We start from the raw sequence: 27,217 nt of genomic DNA on the forward strand, positions 1-27,217 counted from the left end.
TTTGGCCCTCGATGACTCTGGTGAGGCCTCATCTGGAGTATTGTGTGCAGTTTTGGTCGCCATACTATAGGAAGGATGTGGAAGCTTTAGAACGAGTGCAGAGGAGGTTTACCAGGATGTTGCCTGGAATGGTAGGAAAATCTTATGAGGAAAGGCTGAGGCACTTGGGGCTGTTCTCATTGGAGAAGAGAAGGTTTAGGGGAGATCTGATAGAAGTGTATAAGATGATTAGGGGTTTAGATAGGGTAGATACTAAGAACCTTTTACCGCTAATGGAGTCAGGTGTTACTAGGGGACATAGCTTTAAATTAAGGGGTGGTAGGTATAGGACAGATGTTAGGGGTAGATTCTTCACACAGCGGGTTGTGAGTTCATGGAATGCCCTGCCCGTATCAGTGGTGAACTCTCCTTCTTTATGGTCATTTAAGCGGGCATTGGATAGGCATTTGGAAGCTATTGGGCTAGTATAGGTTAGGTAGGATTCGGTCGGCGCAACATCGAGGGCCGAAGGGCCTATACTGCGCTGTATCCTTCTATGTTCTATGTTCTATGTTCCACCGACCTGTGAGCTAATCTAAACCATCCCCCAAATGTCGTTAGTTCCACTGAATGCAATGACCTCCTATTGGTCCCCCTCCCCTTGTGTTTTTAAACAAGTTGAAGGTTTCTGCCACCAATGAACCGGGTCTTGAATTTCAAACCCCTCCACCCTTCCAGCGAAAACTTTTCAGTCAAATATTGCCAATGCTGAGGTTTGACCTCACAAAGAAGGATGTGAGGGGGTGTAATGAGCTTATATTTTGGAGTTGTGAGCTCTACAAAGCAGTGAGGGCCACTACATGAGCTCTGATTGAGTTCTAACCACCATATTCTGCACCAAGACACTGAACCTCAGTGATAGAGGATCCCCACCCTCTCTCCAGCTGTACTCCCTTCCCCAGCCACACTTTGACAGGTCTCAACCAGGGAGTCGTGACTATTTTCAATCCTCCAAATGGGGGTGGAGTCGCAGTGGGGCACAAAAAGTTTTTTTTTAGGAAAGGGTTTGGGGAGGCCTGGCCCAATGGGTGTGAGGGAGGTTATAAAGCGAGGGGCGCTATGTAAATGCAAGTCCTCCCTTCCTGGCCCCGGCTGCGTGCACTCACACAGCCCCATTGTGGAATTCCTTGACAGCTGCCAGGGCCCCATGGAGCCGCCGTTGCCACAGCAGCCGGTTCACTGCCTGCAGTACCGACAGCAACAGTCGCCGCCACCATTCCTCCCTCCCCATTCCTCGGCGGAACGCCAACGGAGACTTCTGGGGTCTTGGCAAGTGAGGGCATGGCCTCCAATGGTTGAGTGATTACAACTGGCAGTGCACAGAGTCCAGAGTCGAGGAGCAAAGTTATCACAGAAGCTGAGATACTAAACCACAGAGTTAGGGATCATTCCTCTGTTCTCCTTTACTGTTTTCGAGATTGATTGTTGGCAATTTTACCATCTGCTGTCATAGTGACTGTTCATTTGACTCTGTGTTAATTTACCTTTCCTGGTTGGAATTGGACAACCCTCATGCTAGAATGATTAGAAGATTGTGGGAAGATATGTTCGAGCTTTGGGACTGGGTGGCTGAAGGAGTGACCACCAGTGCTGAGCTGAGGCACTAAGATCCATGACAACCCTGTCTAATTTTTGTTTCAGTTGTGCACGGCCTAATCATTTGAATGAGAAAGTCTTGTTATAGATTCGTAGAATTGTACAACATGGAAACAGACTCTTTGGTCCAACTCATACCAGATATCCCAAATTAATCTAGTCCCATTTGCCAGCATATGGCCCATATCCCTCTAAACCCTTCCTATTCATATGCCCATCAGATACCTTTTAAATGTTGTAATCCTAATAGCCTTCACCAATTCCTCTGGCAGTTTATTCCATACACGTACCACTCGGCATGAAAAAGTTGCCCATTAGGTTTTTTTTTAAAACATTTCCCCTCCCACCTAAAATGGATGCCCTTTAGTTTTGGACTCCACTGGGGAAAAGACCTTGGCTATTTATTCTATCTGTGCCCCTTGTGATTTTATAAATCTCTATAAGGTCACCCCTCAGCCTCCGATGCTCTAGAGAGAATAGCCCCAACCTATTCAGCCTCTCCCTATAGGTCAAATCCACCAACCCTGGCAACATGCTTGCAATTCTTTTCTAAACCATTTCGAGTTTCACAACATCCATCCGATAGGAAGGAGACCAGAATTGCGCATAATATTCCAAAAGTGGCCTTATCAATGTCCTGCACAGCTATAACATGACCTTCCAACTCCTAGATTCAATGCACTGACCAGTAAAGGCAATCATAACAAACATCATTATCACTACCCTCTCTACCTGCGACTCCACTTTCAAGGAACTGCACCCCCAGGTCTCTGTTCGGCAACACTCCCCAGGACTTTACCATTACGGGTTCAGTGGTTAGCACTGCTGCCTCACAGCACCAGGGTCCCAGGTTCGATTCCAGCCTCGGGTGACCATCTGTGTGGAGTTTGCACTTTCTCCCCATGTCTGCGTGGTTTTCCTCCAGGTGCTCCGGTTTCCTCCCACAGTCCAAAGATGTCCAGATCAGGTGAATTGGCCATGTTAAATTGCCTATAGTGTTAGTTGCATTAGTCAGAGGGAAGTGGGACTGGGTGGGTCACACTTCGGAGGGTCGGTGTGGACTTGCTGGGCTGAAGGGCCTGTTTCGACACTGTAGGGTCTAATCTATCTAATCTAATTAAGTGTATAGGTCTTGCCTGATTTGCCGTTCCAAAATGCAACACCTCACATGTATCTAAATTAAACTCCATTTGCCAGTCATTCACTTCCTCAAGGCAACTTTTCAGTAATTTAGCTTATCCAGAGGGATAGAACATACAATCCCTCAAAGCTTGTAGATGTAACAGAAGAGGCCTATATTAGAAGAATGCATATTCCTTGAAAGATCATCGTACTGGAAGAAGGGACAGAGAAATGAAAGGGTTTTAAACATCAAGCTGAACAATTTAAAGTTTAGCCAATTTTAGCTCGATGAGCACAGGGAGCTGGACTTGCTGCATATTTGGGTACAGACAGCAGAGTTTTGTTTGGGCTCCTGGTTACAAAAGATGAAATTTTGGAAACAAACCAGTGTGGCATTGAGTAGTTGAATCTGGTAGTGATGAAAGTGGAGCTTACAGGTTCTGCAGCAACTGGACTGAAGGCAGTTTAGTGTCTGAGGGTGGGTGTTGTTACGTGGGCATGGGAAGGGGGCCTTTGTGATGGAATGGAGAAGGAACCATGACGATACATTTCGCATAGCAACATGGAATGAGGAATTGTTGCGTCATCTGTTAAGCTGCAGTGAATGTCCTGCTGTGACATCACCCAGTGTCAACAATAAATAATCTGGGGCATTACCACAGGAAGTACAGAAAAAAGTGTAGGCTTGTGATTAAGGAGAGCTTTCCCAACCCATAGGAGGGTTCAGAGTGGAAAATATTAGGATGCAGATTATATAGGAGGAGCTCCAGGACCGTCAGTGATGACATTTAATGAGTAAGTGGAATTTTATCTGGATTTGCATTCATGTTGATTTAAGAGGTACTTCACGTTCATAATGCCAATAATTGTCATCCTGTCAGTTTTCAAAACAGGTCTAAAGTTTATAATTGTCTGCAATGGTATTTTTCACTTTGCGGGAGAAATTGCTCAATTTTCTTTCAGTTTCTTTGATTCATCATCTAGTTTAAGAAGTTAAATCAATTTGATCAGCGATTTATGAGAATAGTGTGTGATTTCTCGAAGTGGATGTGGACTCAAGAGGATGGCACGGTGGCTCAGTGGTTAGCACTGCTGCCTCGCACCGCCAGAGACTCGGGTTTGATTCCAACCTCTGGCGACTGCAGAGTTTGCACGTTCTCCCCTTGTCTGCGTGGATTTCCTCCAGGTGCACTGGTTTCCTCCCACAATCCAAAGATGTGCAGGTTAGGTGAATTGGCTAAATTGCACGTAGCGTTCAGGATGTGTAGGTTAGGTGTACTAGTCAGGGGTAAATGTAGAGCAATAGGGTTGGGGATGGGTCTGGGTGGGATACTCTTGGAGGGTTGGTGTGGACTTGTTGGGCCAAATGGCCTGTTTCCTTACTGTAGGGATTCTATGATTCTATAAGGATTGTGAGATAAATAAGTTCTGAGAACCAGCTAGTTTGCCTTTTACCATCACATGATGCTGATTGAATTATGACTAATTCCGATATTTGAATACCATTGGCCAGAAATATCAGCCGTTAGTGGTGACAAGAGCAGCTCAGAGACTGGGAATTCTGTGGCATGTAATTCAACTCCTGACTCCCCAAAGTCTGACCACCATCCACAAGGCATAAGTTCGGAGTGTGATGTTTGGATGTGTTTAGCTCCAAGAACACTCGGGAAGCTCAATACTGCCCAGGACAAAACGGCCACTTGACTGGACCTCACACACCACTTAAAAACATTCATGGCCCATACCATTATAGTTGAGGCAATGTGTATTATTCACAAGATGCACTGCAATAGTTTGCTAAGGCACCTTCAAAAACACCTTTCTTAGTCACACCTTCTGCCATCTTGAACGAGGTAGTAGACACTTGGAAATGCTGTCACCTCCAAGTCAAACACTTTCCCGATTTGGAAACACATATTTATTGCTTCATTGTTACCTTCTAGGCGCATGGTTACCATGCCTACCAATGACGATGGTGACTGTTCGAGAAGATGGTTCACCACTACCTACTCAAGGATAGTTAGTGTTGAGGAATAAATGTTGGCTTTGTCACTGTCATTCACATCCCAAGGATAAATAATAATAAAATGACAATCCCTGTCAATGAGTCTACTGCCATATTTGGAATCTCCTATTGGGGAGCCTGGAACGCAATTTCAAAATAAGGCAGAAACCATGTGGATCTGAGATGAGGTGCATTTCTTTTACTGATAGGAATGGGAACTTTTGGAATTCTTGACCCCCGATGGCTGAGGAAGCCCAGTCATTGAGTATGTTTTAAATAGAGATTGATAGATTTGTAATTTGCAGCCTCATAAAGGAACATGGGAATCGTGAGAGAAAGAAGCATTGAAGTGGATGATCATATTTAAAGGGCAGAACAGGCTTAATGGCTGAATGCGGGCTGAAAATGTGTTGCTGGTTAAAGCGCAGCAGGTCAGGCAGCATCCAAGGAACAGGAAATTCGATGTTTCGGGCACAAGCCCTTCATCAGGAATGAGGAAAGTGTGTCCAGCTGGCTAAGATAAAAGGTAGGGAGGAGGGACTTGGGGGAGGGGCGATGGAGATGCGATAGGTGGAAGGAGGTCAAGGTGAGGGTGATAGGCCGGAGTGGGGTGGGGGCGGAGAGGTCAGGAAGAAAATTGCAGGTTAGGAGGGTGGTGCTGAGTTCAAGGGAATCGACTGAGACAAGGTGGGGGGAGGGGAAATGAGGAAACTGGAGAAATCTGAGTTCATCCCTTGTGGTTGGAGGGTTCCCAGGCGGAAGATGAGGCGCTCTTCCTCCAACCGTCTACTTAATGGGCTGAATGGCCTGCTTCTGCTCCCGAAGCACATGGTGTGGAAAGGACCCTGTGTTTTATGGATCATAAGTCCAAAGTAGCGTAATCTTCCCAAGCATGTTAGAAATACAGTGAACATACCCACCCTTTTTGTTCTGTTCTGAAGCAAGATGCAGTATTGCACCCTAACCCTCTGCAAGTAAAATCCAAAGTTTGCCTTTACACCGCCTGTCATTCCTACCTCCTGTGTCATTCTTCATGCCATTATTCTTCTTCTTCAATGACATAGGTTGTTAGTTGCTATTTTATTGTGTCCAATCGGTACTTTTTGTGCACGAGGCTTGTTGGTTTTAATTGGACCTTTCCATTGATACGTTGTTAGAAGAACACCGACATTCTTGTATCTGTTAATCTAGCTTAATTTTTTGCTGACTAGATATTACGTTAGGGAAAAGCCAATACTTTAATTAAAAACTGAAAGAACTCCAGATGCTGTAAATCAGCAACAAAAGGAGAAATTGTAGGAAGAGCTCAGCAGGTCTGGCAGTATCTGTGGAGAGAAATCAGAGTTAACGTTTCGGGTTGAGTGACCCTTCCTCAGAACACCAAAGATACAGATGCAGAAGCTAGTGAAGAAGATAAATGGTATGTTGATCTTCATAGAGAGAGGATTCGAGTTCAGGAGCAGGGATGTCTTGATGTGGTAGTACACAGTTCTCGGTGAGACTACACCTGGAGTATTGTGTGCAGTTTTGGTCACTTTATTTGAGGAAGGATTTCAGGCTGTGGTGGGAATGCAGCGATGGTCTACCAGACTGATCCTTGGAATGACAGGACTGACGTATTATGGAACTCTGGACTGGTTAGGACGATACAGACTGGAGATGAGAAGAATGATTAGAAGAATGGTGATCCCAAGGACTAAGGAGTCGAGAACGAGGGGTCACAATCTAAGCATCTCGCCATTTTTGGCTGAGATAAGGAGAAATTTCAACCAGACAATGATGAACCTATGGAATGCTCAGCCACAGAAGCCAAAACATTGAATGTTTTCAAGAAGATGATCAAAGGATATGGTGAGAGAGTGGTGAACAGTGTACTGAAATGGAAGATCAGCCGTGATCGTAATGAATAGTAGAGCAAGCTCAGAGGGCCGAATAACCTCTTCATGCTCCTATTTTCGATGTTTTTATGGTACAGATTAGAAAAAAGTGGAATTCTAACCCAGGTTTGTGTTTCCAATGTTGAATTCGTGTTGATTCTATAAAAATAGGTTTTTGATTTCGAGTTAAAGAGTCACAGAGATGTACAGCATGGAAACAGACCCTTCGATCCAACCCATCCATGTCGACCAGATATCCCAACCCAATCTAGTCCCACCTGCCAGCACCTGACCCATATCCCTCCAAACCCTTCCTATTCATATACCCATCCAAATGCCTCTTAAATGTTGCAATTGTACCAGCCTCCATCACTTCCTCTGGCAGCTCAATCCATACACATACCACCCTCTGTGTGAAAAAGTTGCCCCTTAGGTCTCTGTCATATCTTTCCCCTCTCACCCTACACCTATGCCCTCTAGTTCTGGACTCCCCGACCCTAGGAAAAAAGACTTTGCCTATTTACCCTATCTATGCCCTCATAATTTGTAAACCTCTATAAGGTCACCCCTCAGCCTCCGACGCTCCAGGGAAAACAGCCCCAGCCTGTTCAGCCTCTCCCTATAACTCAAGCTCAAATCCTTCAATCCTGGCAACATCCTTGTAAATCTTTTCTGAACCCTTTCAAGTTTCACAACATCTTTCCGATAGGAAGGAAACCAGAATTGCATGCAACATTCCAACAGTGGCCTAACCAATGTCCTGTACAGCTGCAACATGATCTCCCAACTCCTGTACTCAATACTCTGACCAATAAAAGAAAGCATACCAAACACTGCCTTCACTAACCTACCTACCTGCGACTCCACTTTCAAGGAGCTATGAACCTGCACTCCAAGGTCTCTTTGTTCAGCAACACTCTCTAGGACCTTACCATTACGTGTATAAGTCCTGCGATGATTTGCTTTCCCAAAATGCAGCACCTCGCTCTTTGATGCTGGACCCGCTCAGGTCCTGCTGTGATATCAAGGGCAGTCACTCTCACCCCACCTTTCAAGTCCAATAGTTGTAATATGAAGCAAGATGTATAGCCTCTGAGTACTCTGATAATCTTAGTTTTCTGAGAGGCCAGTTTGGTTCAAGTGGATGTTTGTTAACTCTGTTACTCTGAAGCGATGTTGCCTGATATTTTGGAGTGTTTTCTGCTTTTTTTCCCCCTTGAGCTTGTCCCCACAGCTTTCCCCATCAATCTGCTCCTTTCTTTGTACATGCGGTGTTCAAATGTTGGTGACGCTGTAACTAAATATTTTCCCACTTCCATTCTTTTTTAACTGTAGTGATTGCGGCCTAAAGGAAATGCTTCCAGATGGGGACCTTGAAGCGGACAGCATGGAGCAGCTGGAACTCCATAGCAGCACTGATGTGGTGACCAATGGCAATAAGAGTGACCTGGAGGCAGCCAAGAGGCTGGCGAAGCGTCTCTACAATCTCGAAGGGTTCAAACGATCTGACGTCGCGAGGCACTTGGGGAAGAAGTAAGTCTGAGCATATCTGTTGACTGGGAAGCTTTTACGAATTCAAATTTGGCTGATTCACAATCAAGGGGTCACTTGGCTGAAAAGTTGGTCTGTCTACATCACGGGGTTCATTCTCACACTGGCTGCAGTTACCAGGAGTGATTCTCGTTCCCAAACTCTCCATCTTGCCTGAGGTGTGGTGATCCTCAGGTTAAACCACCATCTTCCCCTCTCTCTCTCTCTCTCTCTCTCTCTCTCTCTCTCTTTCTCTTGCTCTCTCTCTCTCTATCAGTTGACAGTTGTCTACAGTGGGATTTTGGTGACTTTATGTAGCACTATCAAAATATCCAGGCTTATGAATGATCTTTGAGTTGGCCTGCTTGAGCTCACCTCTGTGGCAAATGGGATATGAATCTGGACCTTCTGGACAACATCACTGTCACGGAGACCCCTTTAAATAATTAACATGAATATGATAGGGACCAGAGCACAATGGATTAGCAGCCCATTGCCTTTAACTCTCAGCTACAACAATTGGAAGATTAGAACGTGATCTAATTGTGATGTAGAAGACCATTAAAGGAGATGGAGACTCTTTTTTAGTCATACTGTCATACAACACGGAAACAGATCCTTTGGTCCATCGAGTCCATGCCAAACATAATCCCAAAATAAACTAGTCCTACCTGCCTGCTCCTGACCCTAATCCAGGTTTATTCATCAAATCAATACTGGGGTAGCCTCGTATTGTCAGGTCTGAAATAAGATATTAAACCCAATCTCTGTTCTTCTGGTGTTTTGTCAAATATTTACTCCCTGACCATCATTGCTAAGTCAGTTTATTTGGTCATTACCTCATTACTTAGATTAGAATTTGATGTGGGAAATGAGAGGTATGGTGGGAAGAGTAGAAGAGAAAGTGAGCCCTGCAGATGCTGGAGGTCAGAGTCAAAAAGTGTGGTCCTGGAAAAGCACAGCCTGTCCAGAAGCATCCGTGGAGCAGGAGAATCAATGTTTCTGACTAAGAGCTCACGCTCAAAATGTCAAATCTCCAACTCCTGGGAAGAATAGAGGAGCTGAATATTAATCACATGGTTAAAGACTTCAGAAAGCTGAGAACAGAGGGATTTTGAATTCCTCATCCATGAACCTTAAAGCACTAGCATCCATATTCAGCGGCTAATCAGGAAGGCACATGGAATGCTATACTTTATTTCAAAAAGGAATGGAGTATAAATGAAAGGAGGTTTTGCTAAAACTATACAAGGTACTGGTCAGAGTACAGCTGGAATACTGTGAACAGTTTTAGGCCCATTATCTCAGGAAAGGTATATTGGCATTGGAGGCAGACCAGACTAGGTTCACTGTGCTGGTATGAAGGGACAGTTTTATGGGAGGCGATTGAGTTGTTTGGGCGTGTATCATTGGAATGTAGAAGAATGGGAGGTGGTTTTATTAAAACATGCAGGGTTCTGAGGGGACTTGGCACAGTAGATGGGGAAATGTTTGTTATCCTTGTGGGAGTGTCGAGGACCAGAGGCCTTCATCTCAGAATCCAGATTTGGACATTTAAAACAGAAATGGGAGAAATTTCTTTTCTCAGAGGTAGTGAATCTGTGTAATTCTTTACTGCAGAAGGCTGTTGAGGCTACGTCATTAAGTAGATTCGAGACAGCGATAGACAAACATTTAATCTGTGAGGAAATCAAGTGTTATGGGGAAAAGGCAGGAGAGTGAATTGAGGATTACCAGATCAGCCATGAGCTCTTTGAATGGCAGAGCAGACTCAATGGGCTGAATGGCCATACCTTTGCTCTTATATCTTATGGTCTTATGCTATTAGTGGAAGTTTGCAATGTGCAAATTGGCTCAGGTATTACAACAGTGGTGGTGTCATTATAATATCACTGGATTAGATTAGATTACTTACAGTCTGGAAACAGGCCCTTCGGTCCAACAAGTCCACACCAATCCTTCGAAGAGCAACCCACCCATACCCACTCCGCTCCATCTATCCCTTCATTTGACACTACGGGCACTTTAGCATGGCCAATTCACCTAACCTGCATATTTTTTTTGGATCGTGGGAGGAAACCAGAGCACCCAGAGGAAACCCGCGCAGACATGGGGAGAATGTGCAAACTCCACACAGGCAGTTGCCTGAGGCGGGAATTGAACCCGGGTCTCTGGCGCTGTGAGGCAGCAGTACTAACCACTGTGCTAGCAGTCCAGAAAGACATGTAAATACTCCATGGACATGGGGGTGTCCTGGGGTCACAAAGGACACTTCATAAATAATGGCCTTATAGATCTCTTTCCTGTTCTTTGCTTTCTTTACTCATTGCCTTGTCTTCTTTCTGACATAATGATCACCATTCTGCAAAGCTCATAATGACTAAGGTGTACATTCATTGAAACTATTGATTAACAGAATTGAAGCTAAAATATTGTATGAGTTTGATTAGTGTCTACTTCTAAAGAGCTGTTTATCTCACTCACTGTTAGGTTGCTTGAATGGAATAACCAGACTAGTGCTTTCCTCACCATTTCCTGTACACATTATCTGTGATCAAAGGTCCTAGGCTTGCTTTCATGTGAAAGACAATCAAATTTATTTCCTTTAGTGACACTCCCCAGTCGTAGTGCTTCCTGTTTGAAGAAGGCCTACTATAACTCATTGTCACTTAAAAGTCAGCCTTCATAGATCAGGGGCTGAATTTACTAAAATTGCGGAGGATTCGTTGGTAACACTTTCCTTTTTATATGTATTTATTTGCAATGACAGCTACTACTGTTTGATCTCTACTGCCTCCATAATTGAAGCCAGGGATGATAGTAGAGATCAAACCAGAAAAGACAGCTTTATTATGTTGAAAAGTAAAACTGTGAGGTTCAATCCTTTTGAATTGTGTATGATCAACTTGAGCTTTTCAATTGAAACCATATGTCATCAGTTTGCATAATGATCACACAGGGAACAACTGTTGTGCACAGCAATGACTACCATACTTTTTGGGTCAATTATATTTGTCATGGATTATAAATGCCTTGTGAAACAAAAGCTCTGGTGTTATTGTGTTACCTTGGATTAGAATGGGAGAGAAGAATTTGTGCTTAAAGGGGTCCAGCATGAACACATGGAAGGACAGATATACATTCCCTCCTCCATTGGTCAGTTGGTGTGTGTGTTGTGTGTGTGTGTGTCGGGGGGGGGGGTGGGGGGGGGAGCGGGAGCGGGGGGGAGGGATTGTGGACTGTGAAACCAAGATGGAGAGGACATGCCAATGAGTCATACAGCACAGACACAGACATTTCATTGAACTCGCCCATACTCACTAAGTTTCCCAAACTAAACTAGTACCATTTGCCTGCCTTTGGCTATTATCTCTCTAAATCTTTTCCACTAACTGTATGGCAGAGCATAGTCAAGGGGCTGAATGGCCTACTCATGACTTGCCAGACCTTGGTTGACCCAGGGACCAGAACTTCCTGTTAAGTTCCTAGTCTTTCTGAGCTACCTTCTCCGCAGCTGGGCTAAAAGTGATAGCACCTCACTATCTTTGGTGAAGAATCTTACCCATAAGTTTTTAAAAGTTACATGAAGATAGGATCAGGCTGAGTGTCTGGACAACATCATCAGCAGACTTTCAGATGAGTAAGCACTTCAGTGAGGTACCAACACACAATTGATATTTGTGAAACTGTGCCAACACATTGGGCGATTGCTTCTCATAAGGAGCTCCATTTTCAAATTGGGTTAAGAAAGATTTGTATTTGCAAGTCTGAAGTTCAGTGGTCCAAGGTTGTTTGAAGAGAATAGAGGCTCATGCTGATGACATGAAGATAACCAGCTCTCTCTCTCTCTCTCTACTTCGCAGTAATGACTTCAGCAAGTTAGTGGCTGAAGAATACCTCAGATTTTTTGACTTCACTGGCATGACCTTGGACCAATCACTGAGGTAAGCTGGAGGTTATTATGTGTGACAGTGTCCTTGTCCCCCGAATGCTGCTTTCTGTTTTGAGCATTGCCTGACGTTCGCCAATTGCAGCTCCATTCCATTCACTGTTTCAAATAACTTGCTGCTGTCTCTGTCACGTCTCCCGAGTTCCAATTGGGCTGGAGGTCAAATTTTGTTTTCCCTCCCAAGACTTGGCTTCTGTCTGGAGCCAGACTGACAGGAGAGAAGGTGCTGGATACCATCAGGGATCAAGAACCACATACTAGTGAGAGCTTGAAATCTTTAGCAAGTCTCTGAGGTCTCAATTGCGAGCTACCAAGGTCGCAACGATTGGAATTTCCTGTTAAAGGGGTGGTCTCTCCCTATCTCACCTATCTGTATAAGCATGGGGGAGCGTGTTGAAGACTCACAGAGGAAAATGCATTTATATAGCACCTTTCACAAGCTCAGGATGTCTCTAAGCTCTTTAAAGCCAATGCAAGTCTATTTTGCAGTGTGTTCACTCATCATTGCAGTATAGGAAATCGCACCCTCAACGGGAACTTAAAGCTCTGCTCTAAACTTAGTGGAACTGAAATGTGGCCCGTTTTCTGGATTTCATCAGGTGGTAATGAGAGTTGACCCTCTTCCCCCACACAGGAATGTCAGAGCTGCAGAGTTGATGCACAGGCTGGACTGAGCATCAATAGGTTGTCTGAAGTGACCGTGCAAGTTTGCAGTTCAGGATAATACACAATTTCCCTGTTGCTTTGACTGCCCACATCCCACCAACCAGCACCACCACCGGTTCACATCTTTCCCACACCATCTACCACTTATTTGCAAGAAAGGAAACAGCAGCTCTAAGCTGAAGAGGCAATATCTTCGATGTATCTTCTTGTGGTTTGATCGAGCATTGCGAGAGCATTCTTGTCCTTGGTTCCTGCTCAATCCGAGAATCTGTTTGTTCTGAGAACGGGCATCTCAATTGATGAGCGTTGTACTGGAGATGTGACAGCGACAGCTACTGGTAGCACATGAATACTACACCCGCCTTTGCTTTTACACATCGACGAGCTGTTTCGTCTCGATCCCTTAGATTCCCTTTCCTTTGATCCTTTTGGCTGGAGATTCATCTTTTTCTGCCCATTTTGCTGTCCCTTTTTGGTGAGGTGGGAGGGATTGGCCTGACTTCTGATGTTGCTGCTGGGGTGTTGGAAAGCTATTGCACTCATGAAAAAGATTTGTAGAGGGGCAGAGGTTGCAGGAGGCTCCAAAGCACTGATGATGTCGCCTAGCCAGGGGACGAAACGTTTGCAACAAAAACTTCCAGCTCGGCGAACAGAACCACAACAACGAGCACCCGAGCTACAAATCTTCGCACAAACTTTGAACACTTACGGGCGAGAGACGCTGAGACAAGCCAGGAAATGGGAATCCTGCGCTAACCGCCACATACGAACAACTCCGGTTCCTAAGCTTCGCAGGAGGCTCCAAAGCACTGATGATGTCGCCTAGCCAGGGGACGAAACGTTTGCAACAAAAACTTCCAGCTCGGCGAACAGAACCACAGCAAGGGGCAGAGGTTTTGTGAAATCTCCACCGCACTTTGTTACTGGCCACTCAAATGAGTGTATCAGTCTGTCCAGCCTCGTGGCAAGCATGCAATTTCTTCCTCCATAGTTGAGGTATTGTCAAATAAGCTGTTTCACACATGATTTATGTCGACGTCTGCTAAAGTATTTCCAAAAAGAAAATAGTACAGTTTCCAGAGTAAAGAGCAGGTGTTTAAATGTGGCACAACTTCCTTACATGGTTTTATGTAAGAAAGGATTGGTAGGTAGGATTTTATCGCTCTGACATGAAGACATGCCATACAACGTCTGATATTAATGTTAATTCTCCAGTTTTACACACCACAATGAAAGGGTGCTCAGGAACAATAGGTAAGCTGCCAGAGTTCAGATAGTCAACAAGTATTGCGAACCTAATATACAGTTAAAAATTACACAACACTGGGTTATAGCCCAAGAGGTAGATTTGGAATTACCAGCTTTCAGAGTGCTCTGGTGTTGTGTGATCTTTAACTTTGTCCACCTCAGTCCAACACCTCCACATTGAACCTAATACCAACAGTCCATTATTACCTCGGGGCAAGAATTCCTAGCAGATTCTGAGAGAAAGCCTCTAAGGTCTGGGCATTGAACTGCCAGACTTTCAGGAATTTGCCTATGTTTAATTACAAGCTAGATTTTATATTTAGTTTACCTAGGCGCCGATATCTCATGTTAAATTTGTACATCAAGTATTTATTGAATTGAATTAGCTTTATTGTCACATGTACTCAAATGAAAAGTTTACAGCATGGCATCAATGGTGTCCCTTTGTGTTTGTCCTGTTCCATTGCAGATTTTTCTTGAAAGCATTTGCACTAATGGGGGAGACTCAGGAGCGAGAGCGGGTATTAATCCACTTCTCCGAACGATACTATCAGTGTAACATGGGCACTATTCCTTCTCAAGGTAGGTCTTCAGACTGTGGGGTGTGTGGTCACAGATCTGTGTTTGCAAGCAGAGTGGAAGACCATGGGTTTTGTTGAGGTTTATCCCGAGCAGCTCCATGACGCGGGGCTCTGTGTTCTATGGTGTGCACGTTGAGACAAACATCAACTGCGGCTGGAGGACCGTCAACTTGGTGAAAGACGCTCTTTGGTCTGCTTTAAGCTTGTTGGTCTTCCAGTGCAAGGAGTTGACCTTGACTGAGTGTTGCAGACTGGCTGAGGAACACACTAAGACTTGGGCCAGCTGACGCCAAGGGGCAGTGCAGAAAGACCCCTGTCTCGGGCATTTTTGCTGAGGTTAAAAGGGTTCAGTTATTTGACCCTCCCAGTGCCTCAAATATATATAAATATAATCATGCACAAGCAATTGAAGCCTTTGGTTTTGTTTGTTGGATACAGTCAAACTCCCATGTTTGTTTATTTTCTACATATTCTACTGTCCAGAACGGAACTGCTTGAGTGTGTGTGTTATATATATATATATATATATATATATATATGAGTAAAGTATAGTTTTGAAATATGAAACAAACTGGGATTAGCTCAGGTGCATGACCCACAGGAAGCTATGACCAGTCCAGCTGGTCCATCAAGACTGCTGTGTCCCAGAATGGTGCAATTTATTCTCCCCATCCTCCCGAGTACATGTGCTCTAACCCAGAGCCATTAGAACATCTGTATGTATCAGCCCATTTTGGACAAAACACTCCCATGTTCCTTACGCATACTTAGGGGAAGCATTATGCACAACAACACCCTTGTCTGTTTTAATTCCTGTCTAGGATTATGCCCAAATCAATATTTACATGCTAAATTTGAGCACTGAGTTATCAATAACTGCAACATCATACTAAGTAATAAAGAATTATGCCACACAACACCAACAGCTCAGCCATAAGCTGAGACTTGACCCAAATCTATGCAACAGAATACTGTAGCAGCCCTTCATGTTTTTCAATGCCCCTCTGGCTCCAAACATAGCTCTCAATGCTGCATTTATTGCCAATGGAGGGGGGTTGGTGAGCTCAGTTAGCTAGTTTATAGAGTTCCTACACTGTGAAAACAGGTCCCATCGAGTTCACACCGAACCTCCGAAGAGCAACCCACACAGACCCTTTCCCTACCCTATTCCTGTAACCCTACGTTTCCCATGGCTAATCCACCTAACCTACACATCACTGGACACTATGGGCAATTTAGCATGGCCAATCCACCTAAGCTTTCGACATCTTTGGACTGTGGGAGGGAATCAGGACATCCGGAGGAAACCCATGCAGACACGAGGAGAATGTGCCAACTCCACAGTCGCTCACTGGTGGAATTGGTCTGTGGTGCTGTGAGGCAGCAGTATTAACCACTGAGCCACAGGGCCGACTTGCGGTGCAGAGTGTCACAACAGCATGGGTTCAACTGATGCATTGGCTGAGGTCACCAATCCTCAATCACTCCCCTCACCTGAGATGTGGTACACCTCAGGTAAAATGACAACCAGTCATCTCTCTCTCTCTCTCTCTCCCTCTCTCTCTTGCAGATGAGAGCAGCCCTTTGGCCTGGTTACACTATGGTGACTTTACCTTTATGCCCAGTCCCCTTCACCGTTGTCACTTTAGTCAGCCTTGCTAAACGTAAAAGAGAAGTATTTACCTTGCACTGATTTGAAATATTTCCCATTTGTTTGATTTGCCTGAGGACCTGACCATTTCAGCTTGGTCTCCCTAGCTTTTTAACCTTTGTGGATTACCATGCTTTGGTCTGCAAAGAATTGTTTTAAAAGTTTTCCCCTTATTTATCTGACCACAGTCAACATTGCTCAAACCATCTGCTGTTTTGCTTATTTAACTTAGTGCAGATGTTGGCAGTTTCTTCCATCTTGGTTTGGCAAGTCAAGTTGAATCTAATAATCTCACGATGATCATCACCCAGGGGTCTCTCCACATGGTGAAAGGTTATTCACCGCATTTCTCTTCCAGTCTAATGATTGCGCATTTTAATGCCTCTCGATTTAAAAACAAAAGGTTTTTCCTCTCTCTGTTACGTATTCAACATATTCTGGTCTCTGTTTGATCTCTGGAGGAGTCTGCTAACGGTAGAAAATCTATGAGGCATTTAGCATCAAGGACATTAGAGAAGCGAGTTCATTTTCTTTGTGTATTTACTTTCATTTGCAACTGAAAACAAAAACCACTCAAACCACAGAATGTTACATTTATTCTTTTATGCAGGGGACACTGACAAAGTCAGTATTTGATGTCCATCTCTAATTGCCCTTGAACTGAATGGCTTGCTCGGCCATTTCAGAGGACTGTGGATCTGCAGTCACATGTAAGCCAGACTGCGGTAAGGGTGGCAGATTTCCTTCCCTACAGGGCATTAGGGAACCTGACAGGATTTTATGTCAATCAATTATCATTTTGTGGCCACCATAATTTTCAATTCAAGATTTATTAATTAATTTTGAATTCCACCAATAGCCATAGTGTGATTTATACCTGAGTCCCCAGAGCACTAGATAGAGTATCTAAGGCTAGTGACGCTGAGTGGCTGCAGTTTAGAGGGAATACTGATTGCCACCATAACACCATCCGCCCTGGAGAACGCTATGTCTAAGGACTCTTGCTGACAGTTGAGGTCACATGCACAGATGCTGCAGTGCTGGTGTTTACCATTAGCACAACAATGAAGAATTCCAGGGAGTCCAGCAATGATTAAACATGATATAAGATTTTATATTTGTTATGTGAGTACTTTGAGACACGATGAATACTAAGTGTTGCATGTCTGCAATGGGTTCCCAATGCTCTCCCTGTCTGAGGACTTCATTTCACTCCATATAACCATCTGATAGAAAATGACTCCATCTCCAATAATATGTCGAGTTATTGACAGGATAATAGAAGGCATTCTGCTGTTTACCAGTGATATCTATGTACTCACACGGACCCCACACTTTTTAACCTGCTCTTGATACAAGAGATTAGATTAGTCATTGCTCCACGATCAATAATATCTGCTCCCTCTACCAATTGCCTTCCCATCACGTTGGTGGCTGCTGAGATTTGGCAACTGGATCTTCCCACCATCTATTAGCTAAAAGCACAACCCAACTGCTTCATCCAGGAAGTAATAAACTCAAACAGGGAGCTGAACTGTTTGCTAGCCCCATCACTTCACTTAAATATTTACTGCCTTCTAATTTCTTCTGTCTTCAAGATGCTGCACAGTGATTGATTTCTGCTCCATAGTGAATTAAATTTTGTGGGTATGACAGGTTACATTGGGTGACTATGCATTGACTAGATCTTCTGCTCTGCAGGTTTTGCAGCTAATCTTACGATGGTAAAAACTGCCAAAGTATGTTTGTTCAAGTTTAGCTGAGAAAAGACACATTTGGTCAAAGCTTTTCATCTTGCCCTCATCAGGAAAATTCACAAAAATTCAAATAAAGGGGGCATCCAGCTTTCATGCTGTATGGAGGGGACAGTGCTCATTAGTTGACAAATGGCTTATAGAGGCTTTATTTAAACTTCAGGTTGGTGAGATGTGTGCCACAGGGATTGGTGTTGGGGCCTGAACTGTTCAGTTTCTATAAATAATATGGTTGAAAGGACTGAGAGTATGGTTGCCAAATTTTCTGATGACAGGTGGGAAAGTAAGTTGTCAAGAAGTCAAAGGAGGCTGCAAAAAAAAGGTAAGTTAAGTGAGTGGACAAAGATGGAATAAATCATGCAGACAAATGTGAAATTGTCCGTTTTGTGAGGTAGAATAAAGAAGCATAGCAAAGGGTAAGAAAGTACAGAGCTCTGAGATGCAGAAGGATTTGGGGTGCCCTTTTTATTATAAATCCATTGGGAATAGTGCACCGATAATCGAGCTCCACTCTGTCACTAACCTTTACTTACAAATGTATAAATACCCAATTAAATCTCTGAGATGGTCAATTTGCCTGATGGATTGCTATTCAGCACAAAAGTCATTCATGCCAGGTTTCCTAAGGAAAATAGGACAAAACAAGGACTGCAGATGCTGGAGACCAGAGTTGAAAAGTGTGTTGCTGGAAAAGCGCAGCAGGCCAGGCAGCATCTGAGGAGCAGGAGAATTGACGTTTCGGGCAAAAGCTGATGAAGGGCTTATGCCCGAAATGTCGATTCTCCTGCTCCTTGGATGCTGCCTGGCCTGCTGCACTTTTCCAGCACCACACTTTTCAACTTCCTAAGGAAAATAGTTCTATTTGCTGTAAACTGACTTGTTCTTTAACAAATGACCACAAAAATTGGATTACTAATTTACTCCTGTATGACTTAAACTATATTCCTTTAAACTCTACACATTCATTCACAAACAGAATCATAGGGTAATATGGCATGGAAACAGACCCTTCAGTCCAACCAGACATCCTAATCTGATATAGTCCCATTTGCCAGCATTTGGTCCATATCCCTCTAAGCTCTACCAATTCCTTTACTTATCCAGACGCCTTTCAAATGTTGCAATTGTACCAGTTCCAACACCGCACAGCCCAGATGGCCTCCTTCTTCAAGGACTGCAGATTCCCCCCAAACGTGATCAACGATGCCCTCCATCGCATCTCCTCCACTTCCCGCTCCTCCGCCCTTGAGCCCCGCTCCTCCAACCGCCACCAAGACAGAACCCCACTGGTTCTCACCTACCACCCCACCAACCTCCGTATACAACGTATCATCTGCCGTCATTTCCGCCACCTCCAAACGGACCCCACCACCAGGGACATATTTCCCTCCCCTCCCCTATCAGCGTTCCGCAAAGACCACTTCCTTCGTGACTCCCTCGTCAGGTCCACACCCCCCACCAACCCAACCTCCACTCCCGGCACCTTCCCCTGCAACGGCAGGAAATGTAAAACTTGCGCCCACACCTCCTCCCTCACTTCCCTCCAAGGCCCCAAGGGATCCTTCCATATCCGCCACAAGTTCACCTGTACCTCCACACACATCATCTATTGCATCCGTTGCACCCGATGTGGCCTCCTCTACATTGGGGAGACGGGCCGCTTACTTGCGGAACGCTTCAGAGAACACCTCTGGGACGCCCGGACCAACCAACCCAACCACCCCGTGGCTCAACACTTTAACTCTTCCTCCCACTCCACCGAGGACATGCAGGTCCTTGGACTCCTCCACCGGCAGAACATAACAACACGACGGCTGGGGGAGGAGCGCCTCATCTTCTGCCTGGGAACCCTCCAACCACAAGGGATGAACTCAGATTTCTCCAGTTTCCTCATTTCCCCTCCCCCCACCTTGTCTCAGTCGGTTCCCTCAACTCAGCACCGCCCTCCTAACCTGCAATCTTCTTCCTAATCTCTCCGTCCCCACCCCACTCCGGCCTATCACCCTCACCTTAACCTCCTTCCACCTATCACATATCCATCGCCCCTCCCCCAGGTCCCTCCTCCCTACCTTTTATCTTAGCCTGCTTGGCACACTCTTTTCATTCCTGATGAAGGGCTTATGCGCGAAACGTCGAATTTCCTATTCCTTGGATGCTGCCTAACCTGCTGTGCTTTAACCAGCAACACATTTTCAATTGTACCTTCCTCCACCACTTCCTCTGGTAGCTCAGTCTACACACACACCACCCACTGAGTGAAAAGGTTACTCCTCCAGTTCTTTTTAAATGTATCTCCTTTCACCCTAAACTTATGCCCTCAAGCTTTGGACTTCCCTGCTCCCCTAGGGAAAAGACCTAGGCTATTCACACCATCCATGAAAGCAAAAGAGATGGATGTGCACAAATATCACAGATAGAAAAATATAGACAGAGACAACTTTCTGTAGGTCCCAGGTCCAAACTATAAGGAAGAGAGTTGTTTCTCAATTTTGATTTTAGCAATTGAGAAACAATTTTGCGAAGCGATAGTTGATCTTTGATTCAGGAGCTGATCCTAACAATCCTACATAATCTTCAAGTTATAGAAAAAACTGCTCTTATTACATTTTATCTATATAGCTAAATCAACTTCCATTTTCCACTTCAAAAAGGGAAATCCCTTACATGAATCACAAAAGGTTAGTCTGCAGACATGGCAAGTTATTAGGAGTCTTGAATATAAAATTAGGGAGGTCGAGTCTCAGTTATGCAGGACACTCGTCAGATTGCATCTGGAATATTGTACACAGTATTGGGTTGTTGAAGGCAATTTGGAGAAGGATTATTAGACTAACGCTTGGAATGTGTAGTTATCTTGTGGGGGAAGGTTGGACAGGTTAGGCTTGTTGAGTGTGTGTTGCTGGAAAAGCATGACAGGTCAGGCAGCAGCCAAGGACAGGAAAATCGACGTTTCGGGCCAGAGCCCTCCTTGAAGATTATAACAATAAGAGATGATTTGATTGAACCATATAAGATTATGAATGGTCTTGATGGGGTACTTATGGAAAGGATGTTTCTTCTAATGAGTGAATCTAGGACTAGGAGCCACTGTTTAAAAATGAGTATTTGACCATTTAAACCGAGATGAGCTGAACTTGTTTTCTCAGTCTTTGAAACTTCCTTCCTGAAAAAGAGATCAAAGCAGAGCGCTTGAGTATTTTTGAAAAGACAAGGTAACTGCATTCTTGTTAAGCAAGGGGGTGAAAGGTCGTTAAGGACAGGTGGGAATGCAGACTTGAGGTTACAAATCACATCAGTCATGCCTGACCTTACAGATTGGCTTGAGGGGCTGAATGGCCTACTGCTGCTTCTAATTTGTATGTTCATAAAGAAGGCCTCTGATTGGACAGGGGTATTACGCTGTGAAATAAATCATCGAATGGTGGTCACTGCTCTTGTTGAGTTGAAATGGGTTCAGTACACACCCGTGCTCCTCCAGTTTGTGAAGAACGTGGCTCCATGTATTACACATCTAGCTCCCATGGCAAAACGTCCACCAATCAGCATCCACTTGCTCACCAGTTGGCACTTTCACCTCATACAGTATTAAATGTTCATTTTTCCCCTTAATGACATTCTTGCAAATTGTCCTGATGAGTGCAAGATGAGAATCTTCAACCATGTGTGTTATTTTTTCCCGGCAATACTCTCATATATTAATCATTATTTTCTCAAGTGACTGTTGGAAAAATGCATCTCTGAGGAAATGGATTAAAGCCTGGTTCTCAGAAAATTGGAATTTGTGAACACACTGTTGAGATTTGTTTTTGCTCGCCTGGTTCCAAGGGGTGTGCTGGGAGCTGGAGCTGGATGGTTCATCTCACACTGTTCCATTCTCAGGCTTGTCTGCTCTCCTCTCTGTGGGTAAACAAGAGAGAGATGGGAGACCTAAATAGAGACATAGCCAGTTGTTGATTTTGGTACGTGCCTAATATACGCAGTCATCAACTTGTTGCGATTTTCTGGTAGTCGATGGAGAAGCAGCAATTCAGATATGACATGTGAGTTAATTAGGTGAAGAAAGGGAACATATGGCCCATGACCAATGAGAACGCTTCACTAATTCTGAAGCCATTTTGTGAAATGGAGGCAGCATGCTCCCACATCCCAGATGTTCTGTAGTCTTTTCTGATTATCTTTGATAGCAGCTGTCTTCATTCTTCCCTTGGGCTGATGTAGGGAAACTCCTGGTCCTGCGCAAGGAACATGCTCATCCCCTGGATACTCTCTCTTCTATCCCCCTCCCCCCCACCTATTCGCTATACATTGTGAGGGGGCTGGCCACCTTTGCTATGTCAATCACCGATCTAAACCCGCTTGGCCAGTGACCATGAGCAATTACATGTGATACCAAGGTGACTGTTGTCCTTTGCCCACATCCATGGCAAGGTTAATTTCCATTCCTTTCAAGAACACAATATCTTTATTTTTGAAAACATTGCAATCATAGTGGAGTAGTGTGGCACTTGATACATTTTTGATGTGCATCTTAACTTAATATCCTTCCCTCAGTTTTCACATGGTGGAGGTCTATTTGTATTTGCAGAAGGCTAATTACTGCTACAACACTCCGTCTACACAGAAAATACTCAGTATGAAATACTGAGAGAATTTCCTTTTTAACAAGAACCCCGATTCCCAAGCTAGCAATGTTGCTAGCTTGAATAAATGTTACCATTCTGAAGAACATGTGCTTCAGCGTTTTCAACTGTGAATGCTGGGTGATGGGAATGGTCTTTCAACAGTCTGTCACCTCAGTATCAAGTTGTCATATTCAGTTAAGGCTGGAATTGTCAGATTGCAATGCTTTTAATGCTGAGCACTAGAGTAAGCCTTTCTGTCCTCTTACAGATGGGGTCCATTGCCTTACTTGTGCACTGATGTTGTTGAATACAGATCTTCATGGCCACGTGAGTAATGGAACCCTTTGAAAAACAATCTGACATGGTCAAATAGAATGGTTGGGAGAATGGATTTGTTATGATATAATTCAGACTCTTGTTCTGATAGGAATGTATCAAAGTACTTATTTTTCATTCGGAGTGATGATTCTTGATTTAGTTCACAAACTGAGTCTACTTGGGTATAGCTTAATTGATTCAAATTACAGGGCGTCCCTGATTACGAATGTCCAATGTACAAATGCACTTCCAAACATGGGTGCTTTTAAAGATCTGCCTTCTGACCATTTCCTGTACTTGTGAACGGTGACTTTATATTGTCCTGCATTGTGTTGCAACTTGTTTACAAATTGACTTGCGAACAGACTCAATAATGGAACCCATTCACAACCTGGGGACTGCCTATAGTTTGCAATCTGAAGTTGCCATATTTCTCTAATGTTGCTAGCTTGAATAAATGTTACCATTCTGAAGAACATCAGTATTGATTTAGTCAGAGTGATTAATGCTCCTGGGATGTGCATTCAAATTCCACCGTGGCAGCTACTGGAATTTAAATTCAGTTACTAATATCTGGGATGTTCAGTAATGGTGACTATGACAGCTCCGATCTTTGTAAAAGTCCATCTGGTTCACTATGCCGTTGAGGGCAGGAAATCTGCTGTCTTTACTCTCCCTGATCTACTGGTGACTCCATCCCCCACAGTAATGTGATTGAATTTTCATTGCTGTCTGAAATGGTGTAGAAAACCACTAACTCAATCAGTAACAAGGGTTACCCCTGCCATTGACTCCCACATCCTATGAAAGCATGTTTTAAAAGAAGCCTCAAGCTGTGAGTGCAGGCCGAGAATGGAAACATTTCATGAAAGGAACAATAGCCAATCACCATCTTACAGGCAATTCAAGAACACGGGTTTACTCACAATGCTGGGTTCTGTTTGCCTATTTGGGACCACATGGTGAATCAAGAGATGCTTCAGCCTTGGTATGATCACGCCATCAGTACGCACAGTGGAGTATTTTGAGATGCATCTCTGTTGGACTGTTCAAGACTGTGCTTCAATATGCAATCCTAATGCAACAACTCAATCTGGTTAAATAGGATGAAGGGATCCTGAGCTCTGTATTTCAATGGTCACCACTTTTAGAATCCTGTGGACTATGAAAGAACCTCACCCTTAGAAGGATATGAGAGTGCAGGATGACATGGATGGAGGTGGCTCACACAGCATCACAGTCCTTTGCTGGAACAGTAGCTAGCCTCCAGGTTAGTGCGCTAGGCCCAATCACCTTCCACTCCTTCATCTTTTCTTTCTCGTAAGGTGAGAAGTAGGGATGATTGGACAACGTCATTCATGACTCTTCAGGTACTGAAGCAGTGCATGTTCAAAAGTAGCAAGGCCTAGGAAGTGTTTAAGCGTGACTTGACAAGTGGCAAATAACATTCACATCACCAAAGTGCCAGGCAGTGAGCACCTCTAACAAGAGCGAATTTAACTATTGCCCCTTGACATTCAGAGGCATCACCATCACTCGATGTCCCCATTGACAGCATGTTAAATACTATGTACAAGAGAAAGTTAGAGGCTGGGAATTCTGAAGCAAGTAACCTCCTTCCTGACTACAAAAATCCAGGTCGCCATCTGCATGGTACAAGTCACGAGTGTGATGGAAACCTCCCCATCTGCCTGGATTAGTGCATTCCTGGTGAAGGGGCCTTTCCCGAAGCGTCAATTCTCCTGCTCCTCAGATGCTGCCTGACCTGTTGTGCTTTTCCAGCGCCACACTCTCGACTCTGGATTAGTGCAGTGCCAACAACATCCAAGGAACCCAACATGATCCAGAAAAAAAAAGCCTGTTTAATTGACTCCTTCACTGTTCACTCCCTTCAGCACTGGCACAGTATGTACTACCCATTGCAACAGCCCACCCAGGCTCCATAGACAGCACCTTCCAAACCCACAACCTCTACCATCTAAAAGAACTAAGGCAGCAGATGCATGGGGACACCACCATGTCTTCCCTCCAAACCACACACCGTCCTGACATGGAAATAAAGTCATTGTGGGTGTACCCTACATCATATGGTCTTGAGTATTCCAAGAAAGTAGCTCGGCACTACATTTTCAAAGGCAAATGGAGATGGATCATAAAAACTGGTCCAGCCAGCAATATTCACATCCCACAAGTGCATTAAAAAAAAGGAAGGAAATACTTTGCTGCTGGATAACGGCCAGCTGAATTCTAAATACATTCATGGTAACCTTCTCACCAAACCTCTCTGCCACTCCTGTGTAACGAACTGCATTAGATAAAGTCAAAGTGCCCGAGCATACCAGGCAGACCTATTTGTTCTTGCACATCCTGTTGGATAAGGTTAATGCATTCATTATTGATGTAGCAAAGAGATATCACATCACCTAAAAGCATGTGGTCATTCTATCCTTTGAGTTGTTTCTATTTAAGTACTTTAGCCGTAATAAGGAATTAACTGAGAGGAAAGAGAAAGGAAAGTAGCTCCCTCAGATTGTGTCTGTCCTTTTCTAGTGAAGTGTTTTCAGTCAACCATCAGAGGTAAGAGGAATAGAAATGAGGGTGAGAATCGCAAGGTCCAATTTAGATCATAAAGGGTTAGATTCCTGGATTTTACAATTCTATGATTAAATATGACAGAGTTCTACCACCTCCCCGGCAATGCATTCCAGACATCTTCTACCCTCTGTTCTATGTCAAAAAAACTTAGCTCATGTATCTATCTTCTTTAAACCTTCCCTCTCTCACCTTAAACCTATGGCCTCCTCGACATCTGCCCCCCACTCCCACCAACCTGTCAGTGTCCTTTTTAGAGTTTCACACTGTCCACTCCTCAGTGCTCCATTTTTTTTGCTCTATGGACCAAGTTCTAAGGTTGGGCTACTGGTAAGGACAAGTGTAAATGGTTTATAGCTTTGAAAGAATGGAACCATTTTTTTGTAGTTTCCGGTTAGAAGTAACATTTAAGTAGATTTTCTGGTAAAGATTGTACTGGAATTACATCTGTGAATAACCTGTTCCTGTTATGGTCTATGTCCTACATCATTACAGAGGAACCTTGATTATCCGAAGGGCACTGGCAGGGAGTATTTCATTTGGTTAAGCGAATTTTGGATAATCGAATGTTGGATAATCGAGGTTCCTCTGTAGCTCCTAGAATGAAATATCTTCTTATTCTGGAATCAAATTAACTTTGCTGTTTGCACAAGTATAGCTTACTGATGGCCTTGCGAACATGGTTTATAATATTCCCCAGGTATTAGCATTATCTGCTCCTGATTGTCTGTGCATCCAACTAAATGAGACGTGTCATCCATGTTTCTGTGCTGGCTCCTTCAAACACCTCCTGCTCAACTCTGTGCTGCACCTCTTCAATGCCACACGTTATTTATGGCAATATTCAACTGAAGACCAGTATGACAAAGGTTGCAAATTCCTCCATGACTGCTATTTATTGGGGCTTTATGAAGTCAGAACATTGGGAACAAATGTTGGTGTTATTTTCAAGTTAAATTGATTTGTTCTTGGATCCCTCACTCTGTGAGCAAAGGCCTGAGACCATTTAGCTAATGCTCACACTCAAGATTATGCAATCTTTCAAGTTTACTTCCATCTCCATAATTGCGAATGGCTTTTATCTACAGTGGAAAGAAAGCCCTGTGCTTTTCCATTCAAAACATGTCAAAGTAATTATCTAGTTTTCTACCTGTGGCAAATCACCAACAGGTGATGTATTTCCGAACAGCGCCATGGAACACAATAGGGGCTATACTCTGGTATTTGCAATGGGAAGGTCTGTCTGAAATTGCTGTCAGCAATGCAATCTCAAAGCGTTTCCTTCAATTCCAGCTCTTGATGAGATGTTTGTTCCCTTTAACTATTTAAACTGAATGTGAGAGAGCAAGTCCCCTTTTACTTTTCCAGGTGGGAAGCTAAAATTCCACCTTGATTTTCTACTTCAGAGGATGGGAAGTTATTGAGATGCTTGCAGACCATCAGACTGCTCTTTCATTAGAGAGAGGTGACTAGTGGTAGTTTAACCAGATCACCACACCTCAGGTGCGGGGGAGAGGTTGAGAAAGAGAATCCTTCGCATTACCCTTAGGAATTGAACCCACACCCAGGTGCGGGGGAGAGGTTGAGAAAGAGAATCCTTCGCATTACCCTTAGGAATTGAACCCACACCCAGGTGCGGGGGAGAGGTTGAGAAAGAGAATCCTTCG

The 27,217-nt window shown here is 44.1% G+C and overlaps 1 protein-coding gene across 7 annotated transcripts in view; it reads left to right on the forward strand.

The window, feature by feature from the left end:
* LOC132833450 (PH and SEC7 domain-containing protein 3-like) overlaps positions 1 to 27,217 on the forward strand; it is a 439,179-nt gene that overhangs the window by 279,771 nt on the left and 132,191 nt on the right. For all 7 annotated transcript variants that reach the window (XM_060851749.1, XM_060851748.1, XM_060851750.1 and 4 more), the window contains 4 exons: positions 7,975 to 8,172; positions 12,033 to 12,113; positions 14,502 to 14,614; positions 22,909 to 22,967. In XM_060851749.1, coding sequence (XP_060707732.1) covers positions 7,975 to 8,172; positions 12,033 to 12,113; positions 14,502 to 14,614; positions 22,909 to 22,967 — 451 coding nt within the window. The remainder of the gene's footprint in view (positions 1 to 7,974; positions 8,173 to 12,032; positions 12,114 to 14,501; positions 14,615 to 22,908; positions 22,968 to 27,217) is intronic.

Source organism: Hemiscyllium ocellatum, chromosome 36 (assembly GCF_020745735.1).
Source record: "Hemiscyllium ocellatum isolate sHemOce1 chromosome 36, sHemOce1.pat.X.cur, whole genome shotgun sequence".
In the NCBI taxonomy this organism is placed as follows: Eukaryota; Metazoa; Chordata; class Chondrichthyes; order Orectolobiformes; family Hemiscylliidae; genus Hemiscyllium; species Hemiscyllium ocellatum.